The 22687-nt window shown below is 39.8% G+C and overlaps 1 protein-coding gene across 1 annotated transcript in view; it reads right to left on the reverse strand.

Moving 5' to 3' along the window:
• Nucleotides 1-22687, reverse strand: part of SUSD4 (sushi domain containing 4) — a gene marked incomplete at its 5' end in the record, with an annotated part of 29026 nt that continues 6339 nt past the window's right edge. The window contains 6 exons of the mRNA XM_010083962.1: nucleotides 1-640; nucleotides 1589-1971; nucleotides 3581-3725; nucleotides 4142-4333; nucleotides 17628-17816; nucleotides 21130-21309. Of these exons, the coding sequence (XP_010082264.1) occupies nucleotides 612-640; nucleotides 1589-1971; nucleotides 3581-3725; nucleotides 4142-4333; nucleotides 17628-17816; nucleotides 21130-21309 (1118 nt within the window). The remainder of the gene's footprint in view (nucleotides 641-1588; nucleotides 1972-3580; nucleotides 3726-4141; nucleotides 4334-17627; nucleotides 17817-21129; nucleotides 21310-22687) is intronic.

The raw sequence follows: 22687 nt of genomic DNA on the forward strand, positions 1-22687 counted from the left end.
TATATTTGCTATCATACATCAAAGTATATATATGAATCCCATAATTTCTGTTATATTTTCTGCAGATGTGGTCTGAAACAAAATCATCAACAACTCAATCAAAAGCCTCCTGGTTAACATAGGAAAGCCAAAGAGATCTTTCCTCTTTTTTTTGCATTTCAGTACCAGTATTTTTTTAAACTTGTAAGGATTCTTCATAAACTAGAGGTCCATAGATCCTTTAAAGCAGTCTTTATAAGCAAATTTACATACTTTGACATGCTTTTGTGAGGCAGTTAGTATCAAAATCCAATAGTATTTCTTACAGAACCATACGACTTTCTGCGATGCAGATATACATTTTATTTCTAAAAAGCCACAGTTCTTTTTCTACATCTGCTCTCATCAAATCCCCAGGATTCATTCATAAAACTGCTGCTGTTCCAAATGCTGATGCTGTTATCCCTGCTGTGGATTAAGATGTACACCCCATCTGGTGACATCATCGCGTGGAAGATTGATAAGTAGGAAAATACCCTCCCCAAATCCACAGATAGTCTTTTCTATCTCTAAATCCTCATGATTCGTGTCACCCAACAGCGCAATGTGATGAAGACACATCTCTGTGCAGGCTAAGGGTCTTCTTCCATCAAAGGAATCTCTAGGGGAAAAAAAGAAATAGCAATGATTGCTGATTGTAACTTCCCTTTATATTTTTGCAGCGTATTGGTACTAGCAATTCTAGAAAAAACAGAAATGGACATTGCAAAAATCTGAACAAGACATACGGTATCAGCTCTAAAGCCTATATGAAAATTAACCCACTGAAACGATCCAGATTATCTGAAACAAGTTAGGCCCACAAAACATAAATGCAAACATCGTTTCTACTATATTAATCACTGAAACAGCATTCAGAGCAGGCAGGGACTTTTACTGGCATTATCATAATTTCACCCTCCTCCTGCTAGCTGTCCTCTTCCCCTTGTGATACCATTAAAAGCTAGCCCCAACCCTATGAAGCAGGAAGACTTTCTCCACCCAGTGAGTACGTTCCCCTTATGCTGTGACTCCCACGTCCGCGGCTTAATGCGCACACGCCTCAGACTGAACAGTTTGCTGTGCACACAGACTTGATGAGTTTGTTAATAAAGGCTGCTAATTTTGGCTGAGTAGGAAAACATGATTTGCTTTCCATTTTAAGGAGAAAATCCTGTTGTTTGCTGTGAAAGCCACGGCATGTGAGGGAGTTGTGAGCGTAGGAGTTGAGGAGCAGATGAACAGACCAACACAGGCAAGATGATGGTTGGCTTTGCTGCTGTGCACAGGTTCCCGCTGACATCCCTGTTGGTGAGACTGCTGTTGTGGGATCTGGGCAGCAACCTTCTGGCCTGGGATTCCAATCCCTTGCACCACAACAAGCAAGGACATATCACAGACACAAAGCTCTGTGACCATGGAGGAGAATAGCTTAAAAAAAGTCCAAATTAAGATGTGGACAAAACCATGGAGAAAGTACATGCAAGTCACCTGGGTTTATTCCTGATGTGACAGTACACATGATGGCTCCTGTTTACAGACTCATCTGTTGCACTTACGCAAGACTCACCATCTGCAATGTCGATCCGCGGACTCGTGGACTCAGCCTCCCCAGCAGTGCTGTGGGATACATCAGTTCGATCCGAATCGGGAAGTGCTGCTGCTTGGCATGCCGGGGACGGGTACAAAGTCTGGAGCAGTTCAGAGGAGCCCGACCTACTGTCACAGGTCTCAAATTCACTAGGCAGCGTGTCTGTAATCCTGGGGCCAGGGTAAGCAGGAGGATTCTGATCTTCTGTCTGCAAAATATGCCCCTGGTCTGTGGTAACTGAGTATCCAGGTGCCAGAGCATTCAAGCCACTGCTCACAGCTTCATCGTAGGAAGGCAGCATGACGGGAACGCCATCCACCACCACAAAGTCGGGGTCACCCATGGAGCCCTCGTGGTTGCCTCTACGTCAAACACAGACAAGTTATCACAGAGAGCAGGAGCATGGCAGAAGCACGTCGGAGCAACCGCTGAACTTAAGGAAACGCAGCACTTTCTAGTCATGCAAAATGAAGCTACAGGGTCATTAACATTCACAGAAATGTCTGCTTCACGGGTTAGCAAAACTCTGCTCAGGTTTGACAGTCAGGTGGAATCTGTTAGAATCAGAAAAATGTGAAGAACAATTTTGAGAAGGGAAGGAAAACAGGTGCTTGGAAGAGATAAGGAGCACCATTTGCTGTGCTGTGCACAGTAGGTATCGTGGATATAAAATCGCAGATTTAGTTCACCAGTCAAAAGTATCTGAACCCCTGGAAAGATGTGAGCTAGAGCACAAAAGTGTTTACAGCCCATGTAAACAGGCACTGAGATGACAGGGCTTTGGTGGCCGGGTTTGTGGCCTCCTTCAGGTCTTAACTTTCAAAGGACAAAGGCTTCCTTAACCAGTACTAAGCTGGTTTATTTTCTAAGCAAAACATTTTTATCAAAGCCTATAGTATTGTTCAGTAGCCCATTAAATCACAGTAGAGTCCTAGCAGAAGGGAATTAGTCCCAGGTACCTTTAGAACATGAAAACATCTGAAAAGGAGAGGACAAAAAGCCATTTCAATAAGCTAGAGGAGTATGAGCTACAAAGCTATCAGTAGTGCAGAGATCTTCCTAGTTATATATGTATGTCTATACTGCTCCCCATATACTGTATACATGCATATATATGTATATAAATGTAGACCTTACTTATATAATCTATATACTTTTATGTACACATTTCTTGATAAGATCACCAAGTCCTTTCTGCTGCATATATGTACTGACATACAGCTTTCTGACCTCTGTTTTCTGTGTGTGGTAGGATAAAGACACGAGAAAAAGCAAGCACAGGAGAGGAGTCACACAGTGAAGGTCCATAGCACACTGAGCAGACTGAAAACTAGAAACAAGTCTAAACCCAGGTACAGTACTAGCTTTGTCTAACACTCAGCATGCCTGCATTTATTTTTCCAGTTGTAAGGTAATAATAATAATTCCCACCTACCTGTTTCATGAGGAGTGCTGTGAAAATCAATGACAAATGCTCATAGCCACATGGTATTTTATGGAAATAAAGGAAGATGTAGGAGATGCTTATGAATCGTGATGAAAATAATACTCATGAAGGGAAAGCAAACTTTTAATATAAATTTGTCCACAGAGAACAAAGAAATTCTCTCTTAAAACTTACATTACTAAGTCTACAGTAGTTAAAAAATTAATTCCCCCAGCACCTGAAAATGAGTATTTAAAAATATTGTCAGCTATTTTTACATGCAGAAGCAGCAATTCTCAGTAGCAGAGCTGTAATTACTCCCAAAGCGAACCGACAAACTTTGCCTTTTATCTAAGATGCAGAAAGGACTACTGCAGGTGTTTGGGGGTGCCCTTCCACACCAATAGTTCAGAGAGTTCTGCTCAGAGCAGAAGATGGAGGTATCTGCAAGGCTCATGAGCTGCTCCATCTCTTCAGCAAGGAGTGCTGAATGTAGAAACTGAATCGAGGCCCTCAATATATAAAAAAAAGAGAACACTACGAACCTTGGAAGGAAATGTGTCTTAAATTTGGTCTGGAACATCCTGGCTAAAATAACCAGTAGCAGTACCAATAAAACGCTGGTAGCAGTAAATGCAACTATTTTCCATGTAGTCAGGAGGCTCTCCTGTGTATTTGGCCAGGTTTGTTCTGTAACAAAAAGGCAATACAAGAGTTGTGCTTGATTATTACTGTTGCTATTTTGTATGAATACTTCAACAATACTCAGAAGGTGATCTTTTATATGTATGTTGTATAAAAACGCATGTACCCAATGCCAGATATCAAAAGCAACCTTGACTTCTTTTATACGTGCAATCGTGAATTTATCTTATGTACATATAAAAATATCCAGCAGATGTTGAAAAATACATTTGAAGAGCTAACAATTGACATGGTTTAGAATCATTCAGGATCTCGGAAATAAAAAAAATACCATATTTAATAGCATCTTAAAATCAGAGTTCATCACTTAACCATGAAGCAGATGAAGTTCACCAGGCATTACAGACCAATACATTTGTTCTTAAAAGAGGGCAGAAGTAATGCCATTGCTGCTCCCTTACCTGTTTTGACACAGTATACTTGGTAGGAGGGGAACCACTCTCCATACTGGCAAGTGATGTACTTGTAGTCATTGGTGAGGGTGTAACCGGGATCACAGTAAAACTCCACCACCGTCCCGTGGTTGTATCGCTCGCAAGGCCGCGGGTGGCAGATGTAGTCTCCATGACTCACCATTGGAGGTAGTGGACAAACTTGGGCAAATAAACAAAGACAAAAGGAGAAAGACATTAATGCCAGATACCCACTGGTGGGTCGCTTCAGCGTGTCAAAATGCACAGGGCACATTTCAGGCTCCCTTTCAGGCTCCCTGCAGCTTTGGGGTTGATCTCAGTGGTACCAGACCACTGCAGCTGGGAGACCTGGCGCCCATCTGCACCAGGGGATGGATGCACACCTTCCACAGGGCAACACGCACTGGGGGGTCACTTTCGGCTCTCACCGACCCCAGCGAGCTCTGCCATCACCTGCTTGTTTAAAGCCCTGGGAGATGGGATCTGGGAAGCTTCCCATCCTCTGAGGAAAGGGGAGGGCGAGAGGAAGACCAAAGGGGACACGTATGTCTATAAGATGGCTATATGGGGATGGAGGGGACAGTCAAAATAAGAAGAATCTCTCATTATGAAGCATTGCAAATTCAGCTGTAAGATCCTTTTTTTTTTTTTGTGGCATTAATATAATTAAATGGTTGTAAGCACTAGTTAAATTGCTAAATGCTCACTTTAAAAAATAAGTTTGCCATCAACTGTGTCGCAAGAGATGCACGGCACAGAATGTTGCTTAAGCACTTACAGTCTGTACCACTGTAATATTATTAAGTTGAGCTTAAACTCTACCGCTTAAACTCTACCAGTGTTATTTGTGTTTTGTTATCTCTGAACAGCCTGACTGATCTCAGCGGGAGCGCTGGTGGAGTGAGGTCTTAAATAGAGCAGAGACTGAGCCTGTGTTAATTAAGTACAGTGGTTTACATAAGGTTAGGTAAATAAGAGAGAATTGCAATATAAACATGTGGAACTTTTATTGTAGGACCTGAAATCAAAAGAAATGTTGTCTCACATGGCTGGGCAGATGAACTGAATGGAGAACCAAGGGAGCATTCTCCAGGAAACAGCAGCAGGGAAAGCATCTCACAAGCAGTATTTTTATAAGAGAGGAAACTTTTCCACTGAGTAAGTGATAGGTGATTACTGTTTTCTTAAATGCTTCTAACACAGAGGGAAAAAAAAACCCCTGCAAAGTGTAATGATGTCTTAAATGGCTACATACTGACCCAAAACTGGTTTAAATTACTGGATGGCTTGTTTTATGTGCCTTCAGAGGCAGTAACTGACTGGCTTCAGTGCCCCATCTATAGGCTGTTCCCTTCACTTTGTGCCTCCCTCATGCAGGCAAGAACTACAGCATTGATTTAAATAATGAAAATGCCATCTCTTGGAAGAAGAATCTTTCCAGAAATTAGAATTCAGCTGCTTCTCTCTGTGAATCTTGTTACATGAATAATGCATTTCATAAAAAAAATACACAAGATATTAAATGAATCTTCAAGAGAGGCTGATTACAATGTGCAGCAATGTCTATTCCCCATCCCCTGGAGACATGGTTTTGTTTGCATTTTCACTGGCAAGGCTTAATAATAACTTGAAATCAGAGCAAGTAATTCTCATAAAAATTCACATCCTCAATACTCTGCATACTTTCCAAAGTCTCTGGGCCCATGAAAAAGAGGAATGCTTTACTTGGAAGTCAACTCAAGATTGAAAACAATTTTCTTCAGACTAGGGCAAAGGTGTCAGACTGAAATAGTAGGAAAGCACCTTTTGTCCCTATCAGGGATCATTCTTCTACTAAAAAGAAAATGATCAGTGAAAGCAATGATTCTGGTCTGCCAGAAGGAAACCTGATATATTTTTTTTATCTATGCTCAGAGCATGAGAACAAAGGAAGACAGCAACTGAAACTTCTTTGCAACTGAGTTTTGCTAAGCTGCAGCAAGCTGCAAGAGATGTGCAGATGCCCAGCACCTTTCTAGCAATGAGCAAAGCAGAGCACATCTTGTCAGAGAGCAACTGCTCAAAGAAACGAATTTCTCCTCTCCAGCAATGTACCTGCAGCCTCATCCCTAACCTCTTAATGTTATCAAGGGCCAAAGCAACCTGCTGAATAAAAAAAGCCTCAGCGCTGGTGTCTTGTGCCAGCAATGTGGATCAGCTCAGGAATAACAAATTTCCAGGCAGATTAAAAACAATACACTGTGGGTACAACCCAGATGCAGAGCTGTCAAGTCTGTTTACAAATGGAAACATATTTTATAAAACATGAGAACAAGAGCATCACTTTTCCATGTAGGGTATGTCCCCAGTGCTAAGAATGGGTGCCATCCCTTCCCCTGACACCCTCCATATTTCAGGAGAAATGCTCGTGTATTGATGCTTCCTGGAAACTTCTGCAAACATTTAATGAGCTGCTGAGCATTCGTCATGAATTAGAGTCAAGCTTGAAGCGGTCATACCTGCCACCAGCTCTTGCATTAAACACTCTTACAAACAGCAGATGCAATGCAGCTGGTTTGAAAAGGAGGGTATTTAGCTCAAATGAAACAGCGCTTTGTTCCTACGTCAGCTGGACTCTCAGGGTCAGGGGTTTTCCCTCAACAGCTGCAGGGGAAAACTGGCCCCCATGTAAAAGCAGTAACGTTCAGGTTTGGAGCCTCTTTTTCCAAATTAAATCAAATTGAATGAGATGCATAACAAACAACAAAAAATGAACTAATTTTGAGCTCTGGGCAGTCAGTCTTACACCCAGTGCCTTTCTCAACTTGCACCATTCCCATGATCATCCTGGCCCAAGATCCTTTAAAGTCAGTGCCAGGACAGCCATGAAGTGGCCTTAGTTTTGATCACGGAAAAGCAGGAAAGTCTGGAGGGTTGCTGAACACTCTTAGCTCCTAAAGATACTAGATTTTAACAGGGTCAGAAGACCTGACAGGCTCAGATCCCTTATTGCTGGTATTCACATAGTATTATGTGGGATACCAGTGCAAGATACTGGTTACACAGATTAAAGGAATGTGCCAGAACAAATATGGATGAAATCTCAGGTGGAAAACCTAAGCCCACTGAAGTTTTCCAGGAAAGTTAAAATTCTAGCATTCCCCGTGATCAATCCTAATTGTATTTGTAAATTACAGGCAATAGACTTGAGGCAAATGAATCAAACTCACAGAATGAAAATAACCACAAACTGATTAAAATAAAATTGTGCCTGACAAGTGCATTTTCTCTGTCAAAGCTGATGGCAGTATGAATGATAAATAATCATACAGACAAGTGAATTCTACTTCAATTAGTTCTCACAGCTTAAAAAAAGCCCTAGATGCTGTTCTTAAATGTGACACCAAAACTTTACCACCAATAGCTTTCAGCATCTTAACTTTATAAGGATTTTCAGACTTTAATGCGCTAACTGCGACATCCAGCATGGATAATCCACTCCTATCTTCTGATGATCAACATTAAAAGACCACATGTGTATGTCCTTCGCTTCGGAGCTTGTCAAAGGGACAGACACAATTCAGGCAGTGTCTGCTGGTGGTGCTGCAGCACGTGATCCCGGATCTCCGGATCAGTCTCTATAGAGCAATTTGCCACAGACCATAAGGGGACTTAGAGGAATCTTACAGCTCAGCAATCTCAGCTGAAAAGCTGAACAGTTCATCAGAAAGAAAGAACAAGTGTGTTTATATGGCAAGCAGATCCCTTCTGGGATGCTCAGGATGCCAGCTGGAGGGAGGAATAATTCCTGATTTGATTTGATGGACTTTCCCACCTGCTCTTAGGAGCTCCTGGAGCTGAGGCCTCTCCTCTGAGATAAGCTATGGGTTTTCTCCTCTGACTGATTTTAATGAAAGATTAGCGCTCTTAGGAAGAGCTTAAAACCTGTGGAGTTGAGCCTTGTGTTACAAACACTGTCACATACTGGCTTGGAGCAGAGGACCTGCTTCAGGCTAATAGGAGAGCTTTTTGTAACAAAAAAACCAATATGTCCCATCTGCAGGCAGCCTCCCTTTTGTGAGTTGTCCTGAGGTGCCAAGACCCCAAGCTCGGCTTTATGGGGTCCCTGCAAGAGACAGCACAGCGAAAGGCAAAGGCTGGTCTGCCCCCTGGGCATGCCTCTTCCATCGCAGCCTCTGTACCAGACACTGGAGGAATAAATGGAGTTCACCCAGTAATTTTTCCTACCCATTATGGTCAAGAAGCTTTTTAAACTCTGCCCAGAGGATGCTGCAGTAGTTCTGCACTGTTGACACTGGAACGGTAGGAGGGAGGGGAGATTTTTTGGCATTAGCACATTCTCAATTAACATTAATGGCACAGAATAAAGTTGTCACTTCTTAAAAGCCACTGGTAGAGAGATAATAGGGGAGTTACACTTGCAGTACTCAAAAACTTCTTTTTAGTCAATCAGCTCAATGGCTAGTCAGTTGAGTCTTTGGTCAAAGTAGGCGGGAGGTAAATTGTTCAGGTTTTGTCCAGTTTTTGTACATGAGCCAAAAAATAAAAGCAAAAATGGCTTGAAATACAGGGCGCTTACTTATAAAAAAGGGGTAGGAATAAGCAAGAAGTCTATTCTCCACCTCTGATTTTTTGCATAGTATGTTTTTTCTCTAGCTACTAGTGTGCCTTTCACATGGGACATTAGTTGTTCAGTTAAGTGGGTTAGCAGAAAAGCCCGGTGTAAGGCCAGACATTTTCTGTTTGACACAAGGATGGACAGGGCTAATCAAAAATAATGCTTCTTCCAAACACACCATGAATGCCTGCTCACTATGCAAAGAGTGAGAAAAGATGAAGATGACACTTCATGATGAGAAAGACACGGGTAAAAACCTGCCAGTTCCAGTGTGCAGGGAAAATGCTGGTGTATCTCGTTAGATAGTGATCAAAGAGGTGGACACACCATCTGTTTTGTGAACAAACTGGGAGAGAACAGCAGCTTCTCCTGACCCTCACTTGTCATTCTTGTACATATCAAGACACTAATTAACACCAGAAATCTGAACATCTGTCATCTGGCTACTGCATTCCAACCAATGTTTAATTTGAGCCATGATTTACTAAATGGGACCCAGCAGTCTATGTCCCAGCAAGTCTGACTCTTGCCATCTAGGGTGGCCTGGTCCCCACCTGTCATCACCCTTCAGACCCTCAGAATAAAATACTCAACCAAGAAGCCTTTCTCTCACATGCTTCAACAATTCCTGTCCAGTTCATCTGACAGACCTGGCCATTTCCACAGGTATTACCAGCACATGAATCACACTTGCACTGCACAGTACAGCAATTTCAAGCTCCTTGTCCTCTCAAACACACATAACAACATATTATAAAATAGTCAGTATGGATGGGAATGTAATGCTTATATCCTATATTAATTTGATGGAACACCAATATTAGCATCTTTCGCAAAGGCAAATGTTTCTTAATAAGTTATGAGTTTTTAAAAAATAACAAACAAAAAGAAAATAAATCGGTGGTGTTAAAAAAAAAAAAGTAGCTGTTGGTTGTGGATTTTTTAAACTCTAAAGACACTATACTATTTAGATAATTTCCTGATTTATTTGGTAGCCAAAAAGATGTCAAGGCAAAAGCTGGTAGACAAAAATTGGTATTTCTAGTGGAATATCAAATATGGAAATGCATGGGGGAAGTGGGAGTGGATGGCCAAGAGGAAGAAGAAGGGGCAAAGGAAATTACTTCTGCACTTTAAACATTTAAAAAATGGATTTTTTTATTCTATACTTAGATTTTATAGTAATGTAAAAAACCAAGTATTTTAATTCTAAAATTGCAAAATAAAAATTCCCATTAAATTGTCCAGTATTGTAAGTAGGATGGAAGAAATGTTGGACTCAACCACTCATATCCAGTTGAGAGCTTGAAGAAAAAAATTAAGAGGTTTGTAAAAGGAAGGAAATAGCAAACCCAGTTGCTTTAAAATAAGCCCTGTCAAAACATCTCAGTCTAGAACAGCTGCTTAATGAGAATTTATTTCTAATGACACTCTTCAGAAATGTAGGCAGAACAGGAATAATTTCTAGAATAACTTTTTGTTTATTGTGAACATCAGCTTACTAATATCCTACCGATCCATTCCTATAACAAATGGGGCTGGCATTGTGAAGGGAGACAGTGCATATTATAGCTGTACTGGAACAAGTGAGAAAAACTTTGAAGCCATTGAATTCGTGTTTTGAAAGTGAAGACGTGCTTTGAGGAACTTTTCTGATGACTCATTCCCACAGCAAAACAACAGCACCAATAGTAATACCAGAATAGAAAGCTTAGTGAAAACAACTAAGTGAGCGCTACTATATAAAGTAACTCCTAGTAAGCCTGACAGTAGACATGACTTAAAGTAACAAAGATACAAGATGCTTATTTTGAACCCTGAAGTTTCCCTGCCAGCCAATTTACTTCTTGAAAGTTGCCAGCAAGAATTATTAAAAATATTGTATTCATAGCCAATAATTTCCAAATAATTTTCAATCTTAACCTTTCTCAATTACTTAACTTCCACAATGCCACCTACGTGTTTTCTTCCGAAAAGACACCTAACGGGCTAAGCAACTTCTTCTCGACCATTCAGCAAGTCAGTGTTCAAGCAGCGAGGAACACACCCCAAATCTCAGAGCTCCAAGCTGCTTGCTCTACCCTGAGACAATCACCCCTGGCTAATTCTGTACCAGCTACAATAGCGAGGCAAGCCTTTCAATGTGTGCACACTGAGAAGTGCTTTTCACCATCTATGAAGTGTGAAATGAATTGAATAACTAAGTTTTTAATGAAAAGCTGCTTCTCTGGTCTAGCTTTGACAAACACCGTCTTCCTGAAAATTGCTATCACCGACACCAGCTGTGTGAGCCTAAATGAAACAGTATAAAACTAGTTTCAAGCCTATTTTATTAATAGTTTAACATTAGCTGATTCCTAAATGGAAACAGGTGATTTACAATCACTTACTGTATGTACACAGAGCTTCCTCGTTAGTGGCGTTACAGATTACAGAGCCCGTTTTGTGGTTCCAGTCAGCTGAGCTCCTCCAGGAGCATCACGTCAAACTCACTCTCATACCCACCGATCCTGCCATTCCCAGCACAGCAACCTGTGAAACATCCATCTTAACACCAAAGCCTTTAGTTTCAAATGCATTTCACAAAAGATATGGGTTGAAACACACCCCAAGTGATCTTTCTCCTATAAATTCTAAGTTAAAAAGTGCAATTTTCATTTAAACTACAAAAAAATCAATTATGAGTTTGCAGCAATAGAGAGCTAGGAGTTCTTTTAGCAAGAGGGCCATAATCATCTTTTAAGGAAATATTTATACTCATTATTCACATGGGAGTGCTTGGAGCACTGTGGTCTCATGTATAGCAGATTGGTTTAGCTTTCTTCATCATGTGCTTCTAGTTTGATTTCTTCCTTTTCTCATGAACAGTTGACTTTCTGATCAGTAATGGTCTTTTTAGCACTGAGGCATTTGATTTCAAAGTAGACAATGCAGTGTGCTTTTTCTTTCTGAGGAGCCCTGCCAGATACAGTTAAAGATTAATATTATAAAACAGCCCTCAGGGAGAAATTTTGTCTGCTTTCCCCCACCTAATCCTCAGCATATTTAAAGCACCGTGGATAAAACACTACGTGCATCTGGCAGCTAACGTGGAACTTAAGGGCAGAAATTACAGCTCCATAAAAAAGTTGGGATATGTGGCTGATTCTGGAAACGCTGAGTTTCTGAAAGGTACACAGGTGATAGAGCAGGTGTAAAACAATGATTTACTGTGACAGTCCTGTGCATCAAGCAGAAACACAAGACATAAAAAGAACAGATTACAAGTTGGTTTTCTGTTGCTTTCTTGAAAAACTATGAGCAGCAGAGAAGGTATCTATTCCAATCACAGCCAAGATCAAAGATTTCTGCAATGCAACAAAGGAGCAGTGACTTAGAAATATAAGGGTATTTATCTTCTTCAAACAATGTCTTCAACTTGCAGACTGTTCTCTAAACCCTCCATCCCTCATAACAAGATCTGTAAAAAGCCCACTTTTGTGTATCACTTTGTCTCCAAATGTGATCTGGATTTCTTTCTGTTTCAGTTTGCAATACACCTGCTGGAGTTAAGAGACTGGAGGATTATTAAGCAGGATGTCCACAGAAGAACATAATTTGTCTGCCTAGTGTTTCATGTCACTGTGCTCTTTCTGAATTCAATTCTTTTCGATGTCTCTTCAGCTGTGGGTAAAGGTGTATAGGTACGTTTCAGGATTCTCTAACAGCACAAAATCCAGATATTCCCAGTCACTATGTGCAGCTCCTTAAAGTGTTCCACACTCATACAGGGTGGCTGGATGTGTATCATTTCTGCACTCCTGGGTGATGAACCGTTTACAGTGCAGAAACACGTAGAATTATTGAATGAGTTCTTTTAAAAGAAACTTTCCCTTTAAACTTCTTCATCACCCTTGCTTTCTATGACTTAATTGCCCCCCCCCCCAGGCGAAACACTATCAGCCTAGTTCATCCTCTGGCCATCAGGCTAAAGGTGTCACTGATATAAAGGTGTTGCCCAAGTAAAGGTGCTTACAGATATCACTGGCTGCTGCTATTTGAGCATTTACTGCTGGCTATCATTCCTGAGTTGCAAGAAGCATTGCTGTAGGCAGTGAATATATTCTGAAATGCTGCTCTAGTCAGAGCTATTAAAAACAAGGCTATCGATGCATCTTATGTTAACATTAACTCAGTTAACTTGGATGACCTCTTTGGCAGTTAAGCAATATTTAATTTATTCTCCCTCCTGCCTGCAAGCTCAGTAGGTGTAAATATAGAACAGAATCTTAATATCTACCTCTCTTAATTTCTTAATACCACAGTGTTCACAGCTTGTTTGTATTGCTGCCCTCTGCTCCCTCCACAGGATTTTTATCTGTTGGAGATCTGCTGCATCAACATCATCTTCCCTGAGGATACGCATCAGTCTGTCAGGATGGAATTTATCTAAAGTCTTCTCAATGTCAACAAAGAAACACAGAGAGAAATCCATTCCTACCAATGCACAATATCTCAGGCTTAGGATCCCTTACTTTATTCTGACTCCTGAACGTCAACTGATTACAGGCTGACTTGTATCTTTTTTTGCAATGTATTGCTGTATGTTCCATCAAGAATTTAAAGTATTTTAAGGGCATAGTTTATCAAACATATAGCCTAGCATCAATCACTGTTTATGGCATTAGCAATTGTTACATAAGAATTAAAATATTTGAAGCTTTCCTTCAAAGTGTCCTGTGTGTAATTGGTTAGAAAGTTTAAGACACTTTGTTTTGAAATATTAAGCGGCTATGGCATTTCACCTGTCATACCGCCCTCCTCCACTGCTCTTTCATGCTCTTTACTTTCTAGGTTCTATGTCAGAATTATCAGACCCCCTTTATGAGGGTCTGTCCTCAGGTTTATGAGAAGAATAATTTTAAAGCTCTGTCCTGTAATCTTGCCTGTCTTTCCAGAATATTTTTTTCATTTGTAGCATACTTCACTGGTTTTAATTTTCATCTGACTAAACTCCTTTTATTCTTCAGAAGTTTCCTGGTGCTCCAGGTAGGGTTTTCTGGGGTTCCCTTGCACTTCTTCTGGCTTTGTACAATTTTCTTAATTTCTTTCTTCTCCTATCTTTCTTTCATAGTTTCAATAATTTTCAGGATCCTTTCTGTAACTGGTGGTTGATTAGCATTGTATCTTTTCACCTCCCCCCACAAGGTGGTTTTATACCAGAGTTCAGAAATGCCTTTGGTTTTCTTGTATGTTTTTCCTCTCTTCTACTCATTGAATCTCCCCTTTGAAGTCTATTCCTCATGTTTGTTTCATTTTAATTTTGGACCTACAAAAATTTGAAATACTCTCTATTTTACATTCTTTCAAGCTTAACCTCAGCTAGAGAATCTGTTGATCCTAGCATGCAGAATGAAGTTTTGATATTGCAGTATGTCTGATTTCCTGCAGGACTGGCTCTTCTGTTCAGCTGGGATGATGCTGAAACCAGACATTCCAGATAATAGGATCCTGTCTGTTGTTTACACATTCAATCAAGCTGTTTTCCTTTTTACTCTTAAATAAAAGCTGTGAGTTCCCAGTTACACTATCCGTACAACTACTTTATATTCTAAGCATTAGCAGCATAATCAAATTCTCCCAGCCGTTCCTCTCTTTGCCTGCTCCCCCCCATCCCTCCGCCCAGTTCTTCATAAGAACTGTTCCTTATGTCTTCTTGAAAGTCTTCCAAAGGGCATGAAAGATTAAAATACATAGTCCAGATGGCAAGGTGTGTAATCATATGCAGATCACATTCCCAAAGTACTAATGGCCTGGCTTCTTTTTTTTTTTTTTTACATTTCTCCAAACCCTGTGTAATGTCTTTATTCACCTTAAAGTATCATATCATAAACATTTACTAGTTCTATATGTTTCACGTCACAGAGTTCCATACCAGTATGTTTTCAAGTGTTTGCTTTCCTCCAGTGTTTCTGGAAGCCATCTGATTTTACAATTAATGTTTACACCCCATGTGGTAATCTTCAATTTAAGGGTTTTTCCACCCATCTTTTGCATATCTGATTTTACAGAAGGCTATCACTAACACTTCTACAGATGGATGATTAAGCCCAAATTGGTAATTTAAAAATAATATAAATAAATAAAATTATATTTTCCTTAGATTTTCATATAACCTTGGAAATGTCTAGTAAGTTTCAGTACAAAAGAAAGTTTAAAAAACTTCTGCATAATTATGGAATTCCACTAGAAAAAAAGGATATTAAGAAAATATATAAATCGAGGACTTAAAGGAGAAGAAAATGAAGTGTTAAGATGCTTCATCTCACTCTCTAAATGACTGTAAAATTTTCTAGCACTGGTAAACCAACACCATTTCCTCTACTGTCATTCTCAGATACAGCTGAACCATTTCAACTGAAGCTTCCCAAATGATTCAGCTTGAGGCAGACACTTGAAAATCAATCCAAATGTTTTAAATTTGGCAAAGGTACAAGCATTTAAGAAGAGGATCTCATCCCAGTAAATACTTGGCAATCTGAGCTAGAGGCATCCTTATTTGCCTGAGCTAGAACACCTTCCCTGATCAGATGCAAACAGCTGTTTCTGAGCAGCCGCTGCCTAACTGCAGCGTTGGCTGCGCTTCAGTACCAGGTAACACAATTTTTATGTGCTGCTGTGACTGAAGCAACAGTGATTTTAATTATCAGAAAAGTGTTCTTCCCTATCAGCAAAAAATTAGTCTCTTGCCAGAGGTGGTGGAAGCTCTGCGCTTGCCAATATTGAGAATAAGACTGGACTGAGCATTAGAAAGAAAGCTGTACGATGGGAGCCGAGTGGTCCCTGCTGTAACTATTTAAATGGAGCTACAAACCCTTCATTCAGAATGTATTTAGCCTAACGAAGAGGGAAAAATTCACAAGATTGACATATAGCATTTGTGTGAGTACACACACATTTAAGAAATTCCTTCTGCGAAGGCTTCAAGAAGAACATATATCAAAACCAGAAAGCTGTAAGCAGCATTGCTTATAGCAGAACATCAGCTCTGAAATGGTTTCCTATAGCTGGCTAACAACCATTTGCTTTTAATCATGACCGTATTAAAATACTGAGCAGGAAATGTCATTACAACAATAAATTTTGAATTGATCATGGAAATAATAAATGGAATTAATTTGTTATGTGCAGATTTCCTCTGTGAAAAATACTGCTTGGTGACATTATATCTCATATGTAAAAGGAATGATGGAAAATGAGCTTGACATCGGTATGCAAGGTGCAGAATAAAAAATATGCAGGGAGGGAGATTTGCCCACTAATTAAGAGTAGTGGCTTGTAAGAAGATTCCTGGAGTCTGACACTCCTTGCGTAAACCATTCAAACGAGGGCATCTCAAGTTGATGTACCTTATCTGCAGCAGTTCTTATCTCCTGTTTTAAATGATCAGGAAAAAAGAGCCTCTCCATGACTTTATAATACAAGCAATAAACAACGAGCACGTGAGTCTTCTCAGATATTTTGATAAGAGCTGGAACACTCACCTGTGTTAAGTGAGGATAAGACACAACTTTTTCTGCTTCATACACTTGAGCTTCTGTATTTTAATGCTCTTATCTTCCTAACTGGAGAATTGTCCTTTATATCAAAACAGTTGTACTGTTTGGATTAAGCCTAAGTGGGCCCTTCAGATTTTTTACTGTATTTTCCATGCTATAAACAACAAACAAACCTTCCAAAAAATGGCTTACAGACCTGATTTGGGATTAATCTTTTAAGATGTGCTAAATTTAAAAAAAAAATCATCTTGTTATGTCATTCCAAAACTGCAAAGGCATTTTTGAATTTTGGAACTTGAATTGTCAGTTAAAAATAAGGATAATTTTTTTATTTTTGTGCAGTATATCACTTTGTTGATGCTGTTGGCAAATTTTTGCACTTCTGCAATTCTTAGCATTTAGCTCAGTGACATAAGCATCACATATGAATTACTATAATTGCTTTTAGCTAAATTCTACATATAGACGTAGAAGCTATACCAGCTTACAGCCTTGAAATAGAGCAAAAATGTAGTCCTTTAGGGAATGAAATGCAGAGGATGTATTTGGATTCTGATGACTTCCTGGGATGTTTCATTCAAGACACAGTATGGAGATGGAGGAAGGTAGTTCACAAGGTTTTGACAGGGTACGGAACCATGCATTTGGTATCTTTGTCTTAAATGGATGGGATGCAAATATAAATGAACAACAATATCCTCCATTCCAGCACTGCAGCTACAGTCACAGATTATTCCTTTGGCTTGGTACGATTTACCTCTGTTTCACACTGAATGGTTTTTATGTTCCTAATCAATAAATTAGCTCAGTCATTTTAGTTGCAAATTCTTCTTTAAGGTTAATGACTATGAGAGACAAGAAATATTCAGGCATGCAGCATCGTGTAGCGCTGAATAATGTCTGCAGCTGGCACAGCCCAAACTAAGAGTTTCTGTGGAACATTTTTTAGTTTATCATGGGAATCTATCCGTATCTATAGAAACTCTGACCGTCTGCATATGAATGTGAATTCCATAACTTCCTCAGTATTTTTGTTAGAAAAACTTCAAATAATTTACATTTTAAGGGCAAAGCAATCATTGTTAGGGGCGCTTCCCCTCTTGCACTTTGGACACCAAGAGAGCAAACATTAGGGAACACCAAAAGCTAATGGTGCAGTGAACCACAGTCGATTGCACCCAACAAAACCCAGATACACTCTGCACAGGCTGTGGAAACATTACATATAGCACAACTGTGGTCATAGCCCTGAGTTCAAATCATATAGAGCATGCTGATTTTGCAAAATGGAAAGAAAAACAAACAATAAGACATTTACCTTCCACATCAAGGCACCTAGGTGGGCTATCTGACCAGATAAGGTTATACATACACTCAAGGAACTCTGCCCCTTCTAGTTTATATCCAGGGAAGCACTGATAATACACCACTGTTCCTACGGGGAAGGAGGACTCGAACTCTGACATGTTAATGTAACTATGAGGAAGAACCAGTGGCCTCAGGCAACCTGCAAATTAAGCAGAGGGAGGTATCTTTTATTATAAGGTGCTTATCTCAGTCATCTTCACACATCTTGCTCATAATTCCTAAATTGAGGAGTGCGATACTTTTCATCTTCTCTACTATGAATGGCATGCCTGCATGATATCCCTCAGATATATATATATGTGACTCATTATCCTGTTTCAAACCCTTTTATTGTTTAGCCCACACGCTTTGCTAGTGTGGGATTCACCCTCAGCAAATCCAGGAAAGGTTTACTGGAAATAACAGCATTTTGTTTCACCAACATTCACTGGGTTAGCAGATGGCAATTTCTTTTTGAGGTAGAATCTTTAATAAATAAAGATTGCCATTTATAGAAACCATGAGTTTTATTCCTCCTCTTAAAACTGTCAGGCATGTAAACCATCTTTAATAATAACACTGCTCCTGTGACAAAGTGCACACAACTGTAAAAGATTTACAGACAGAATTAATGATTTTTACATTCCAGTTCGAGAAGGTCTAAAGGGACATGACTTCCTACAAGCAGTCCCTTGATAAACACTGAACAAGGTCTCGATGAGGTTATCAAAAAGTTAAAGTACCTGTTACGACCAGAAATTGTAACTGTAGTCAGAGACTACGTTCTACTTCTGGAGTTACTTCTGAGGGATTTGTACCATGGATGGTACTGAGCTGTGACAGTTAAATGGTCACCAACCATGCTTGGTGCAAAACAGAGCAGTGAATTTAATAGATGACATGACTTTATAGCATGTCATTCATGTACATTCAGAGTCTGTTTTGAGTTGGTATTTGGATAAGAGTTTGTACTAGAGAAAAAAAATAATTCCTCATGGCCTTAGAAATGACCCTCTGAGTAGTACTTAATACTGTTGATTTTTTAATTCGCAGTAATGTGGAGGAAAGAGGATTAGTAATCAAGAAATGAAAAACAATATTATAAAGTTATGAGACTAATAGGAGCTGCATTATGGCAATCCATAAATAGGTCTCTTGCCACTGCTAGGAACTTGTGAAGGATATTCATAGGGCTCTCATGATTTTAAGCCTGAGGGGGAAACTAAAATCAGTTTGAGAACTTCTTGTAAGACACTGGCATCTAAAAGCAAATGTCTCAGCAGCACTTCAAGTGGTTATTTCCTTGCTATGGTCTTTTGAGGGAGAGGGACACAAGTAAAAGAAAACAACAGAAAAATCTTGAAAGCTTTTTACAGCACACTGCTACCAGAGGAATAATTTTGATAGCTGGTTATCTCCCTGCTCAGCTAAAGCTTCAAGCATCATACCACTCGTACCCCTGATCAAGTATGCCCCACACGTAACACCAAGGTCCTGCAAACCCAGCAGCCCTCTGAGCAGGACCATAAAAGCAGCCACCAGTGGGACAGAAAGAAAGAGTGCAGACTGCCTGAGCGACACCAAGCTTACTATCTTCTTAACTGTGTCAGGGAAAATTTTGTCCCGCTGGCTCAGAATTGTAATGCTCATTGGGAACAGGATGGAGATTTACTTGAATTTGTATGAGAGCCAAATGTTTGTGAAAATCTCCAGTTACCTCAAGCTGCTTGAAAACTTAATTTTGACTTTTCTTGCTAAGTAATTCACATCATTCCAGATCAGTAATTATCATTATTATCTTGTGGCAAAAATAGTTTGAGGTTGGATTCTTATATGCTCTACAATCCTTTCCCAATGCTCCCAATGCCAGAAAAAAAAAAAAAAAAAAAAAAGCATCTTAGTGTCATGAGACTCCCCTGCCTGTTGTAATCAAAGGGCCACAGAAATGTAATTGACAGCTGACCTAGTGCAAGTAGACAAGTGCCTTTGATATTATTAGTGCTTGACATAGCAAAAAGAAAATTCTAGAGGCAATTTTGGAACAGGTTTATAGAATTTGGCAAAAACTTGAATCCAAATTGTCTACTCTTGACCTATCTGGTAGTTACAGCACTTTGCTCTTCTGCAAGTGATTGCGTAACTTTTCTTAGCACTGCTTTTATTCTTAAAAGCTTTTATTTTTAAAAGCAGTTCATACTGAATATTGAGTAGCAGCAATTGACTGTGTTTCATAGTATAAATAAAGCAACAAAAGAAAGTAACAAGCCAAGGGGTATTTGGGGTACTTTTGCTTACCCAGTTAATACTGGCTCTTAACAAAACTTCCACCTGGATCTTTGGCCATACAGTACCTACAAATTAATCTTACGAGTATTCTTCTCACCTAACTCCAAGAGTTTTAATCTACCTTAATGAGATGTGAAGTGCACCCACTCCCAAAAACGGGCTGTGTACTTCATACTGCCACACACCATGCCACTGCTGGTAAGATACCCCGAAACTAGTGCCCACTTTTTTATGGGTTCGTGAAAACTCCCCTTTTCTGTTGGTCCTGTTCAGATACTGTAATGTGCCTAAATTTCTCCATGCCTGTACCATAGCCTAAAACAAGACCTTGAGACGCAGTTTGATGTGCCCCAAACTGAGGGTCCCAGCCATGGCAACCCATACAAACTGAGCTCCTGTAACTTCGGGCTCTGGCGCCCATCAGTCTCATCACTTTACAGCAGAAACACCAAGCCCTGACTTCTCGTGTGTCTCCCTGCCACCATCACTCCTGAGCTCCCCTGCCTGCCCCTGCCCCCACTGAACTGAATTCCCATTCACTAAAGCTGCCTCACCCCCATCCATTTCTCACAGCCCAAGCAAAGCTGGGATCCCACTAGCTACTAATATGACTCGTTCTACAGCTAATGGCTTTTCTGGCCCAAATCATTGCTGTGCACACGATTGTTGCTGTGAATTTTCAGTCAATACCTATAGGTTTAATGGACTGTGAACCTGATCAACAACTCCGCTGAAAACTCTGACAGAACAGGTTCCAGCTTCTTTCCTCTACCCCTGCCCACTGCACAAGGCAAAGAGAGGCAAATTGCAGTCAGAAGCTTAAATCTTTCCAGAGATTAATTAGTGTGAAAATGTCAGTTGCTGATCAGATCTTTTGCTGAACTTCTGGCTGTTTTAACCCTGGATTTTTTTTAAATGTAATATATCTTTGCCAGATTTTAGACGAGCAAACAAAAAGCAATATTTAAAGTAGTATTTTTAGTATGGATATGTTCAGAAAGTGTCCTCTTCTTTCCTGCAGTGAGCAACGGGGAAGAGAAATCAAAAAATCTTAGCAGCAACACTATTCAAGTACTGTACAGTGGGACTTATCAGATCACTGACATCCTTACAACTGCAGAAAAAGATATTGGCAAACTATCACAAGGTGCATGAGCTATAAAACAGGATGTGCTGGTGTACTAAACCTTGACAAATGGGCAGATTATCCCATGTTCCATCGTCTTGACATATTGAAACCATGTTGTCTAAGTCAGGGTAACGGATCTGGAATCCTTCATGACATCTGATTATTAACTTATCGCCAGTCCTGTATGTCTTGTTATGAATCTCTGCATCTTCAACATGTGGAACAAGGCAATCTGTGACTTCATGAGAAAAAAAATAGTAACTTAATTAAAAAAACATGGCTAGCTATTCAACAATCAAGCTCTTAAGCAAAAGTTATTAGTTAATGTAAGTGCTCTGCTTAAACCATTTGGAAAATACATGCATTTCAGGAAATACGCCCTTTCCCTAGTTAACCATTGGTTACAAAGTCTATAGCACTGTAGTAGAAGCTGACATGCTGCAATAATGGATCATTCCCCCAGACATTTTTAAACAAACAAAATTAAGAGCGTTTAGGAAGACTTTTTTTTAATTTTGCCCTTCCGTTCATCATGTGTGCAAATTGCACCGCACAGTCTGACCATCCCAAAGTCCCATGTGAAGGCAGACTTTTGACAGCACTAAGGATGAAAGAAAAGATAAAACTAAAGACATAGCATGAGGAACACAGAAAAACTGCAGTTTTAGCAGAGAGACAGATGAAAAGCAGGTACATTTACAAGGGTTTATCCAGCTCCATTCCACAGAGTTCGTTGTGAGAACATCTTCAGTTTAATCTCATTGATTCTATTTTAAATCAGATAATTTTATATGCCTGAATTCATATGCCTTTAGAGGGCATGATTTTTGAGGCCCTGAGCAGCATCTCAAATGCTTGTAGGAGATTCTCAACAAGGGAAATGACTGCAAACCTCTAGTGATATACAGGCATGGGCTCTCCTATCTGTCTGTGATGATACATGGATCAGTCTCACTGTATATACCAGTGCCAGACATCAAAATATAAAATAAAACCCAAAAGACTAAAAAATGAAAGATGTTGTAGAAAGTGGAAGGAAAGGGTGAGGCATGGTAAAAATCCCTCTGCTAATACTGAATAATGAAGAGACAAGCCAAGAGGATATGAAGGAATAGTCCAGGTGACTCAAAGTTCATCCTCCTCATAAATGCAAAGTGAGATTAAACAGAAAATATTAAATATTGGGAAAATATTACTAAAATTATCTGTTTGTCTGCCAGCACTAAATCCATGACAGAGATGGAGAGAAAAGTTTCCAGGCATCAAAACCCACAAAATATTTCAAATAAAAGCAAGACAGTGAAAATATTATAAGCCTGCTTTATGCTGGTTCCTTTCCAACACTTCTCCCACAAGAGACAATTATCTTCACTTAGGAATGCAATGTTTCTAAAAAAATAAAGGTTTCAGAAGTCCCTTGAGACTTGCATAAAAAAAGAAAGTGTCTGCCCTTTTCATGGGTAATTCTTGCTAAAGTGAAAGAGGCAACTCTAAATCTGTATTTAGCAATTAACTCTGAGCAGGCACAAAGTAAAGTGATAGCAACAGCTTGCTTGTTTGCTTAGAAGCACAGCTAGAAGCAAGATAAACTGCCATTTAGCATAGCACACACAAAC

Source organism: Pterocles gutturalis, unplaced genomic scaffold, assembly GCF_000699245.1.
Source record: "Pterocles gutturalis isolate BGI_N339 unplaced genomic scaffold, ASM69924v1 scaffold18910, whole genome shotgun sequence".
Taxonomy (NCBI): Eukaryota; Metazoa; Chordata; class Aves; order Pterocliformes; family Pteroclidae; genus Pterocles; species Pterocles gutturalis.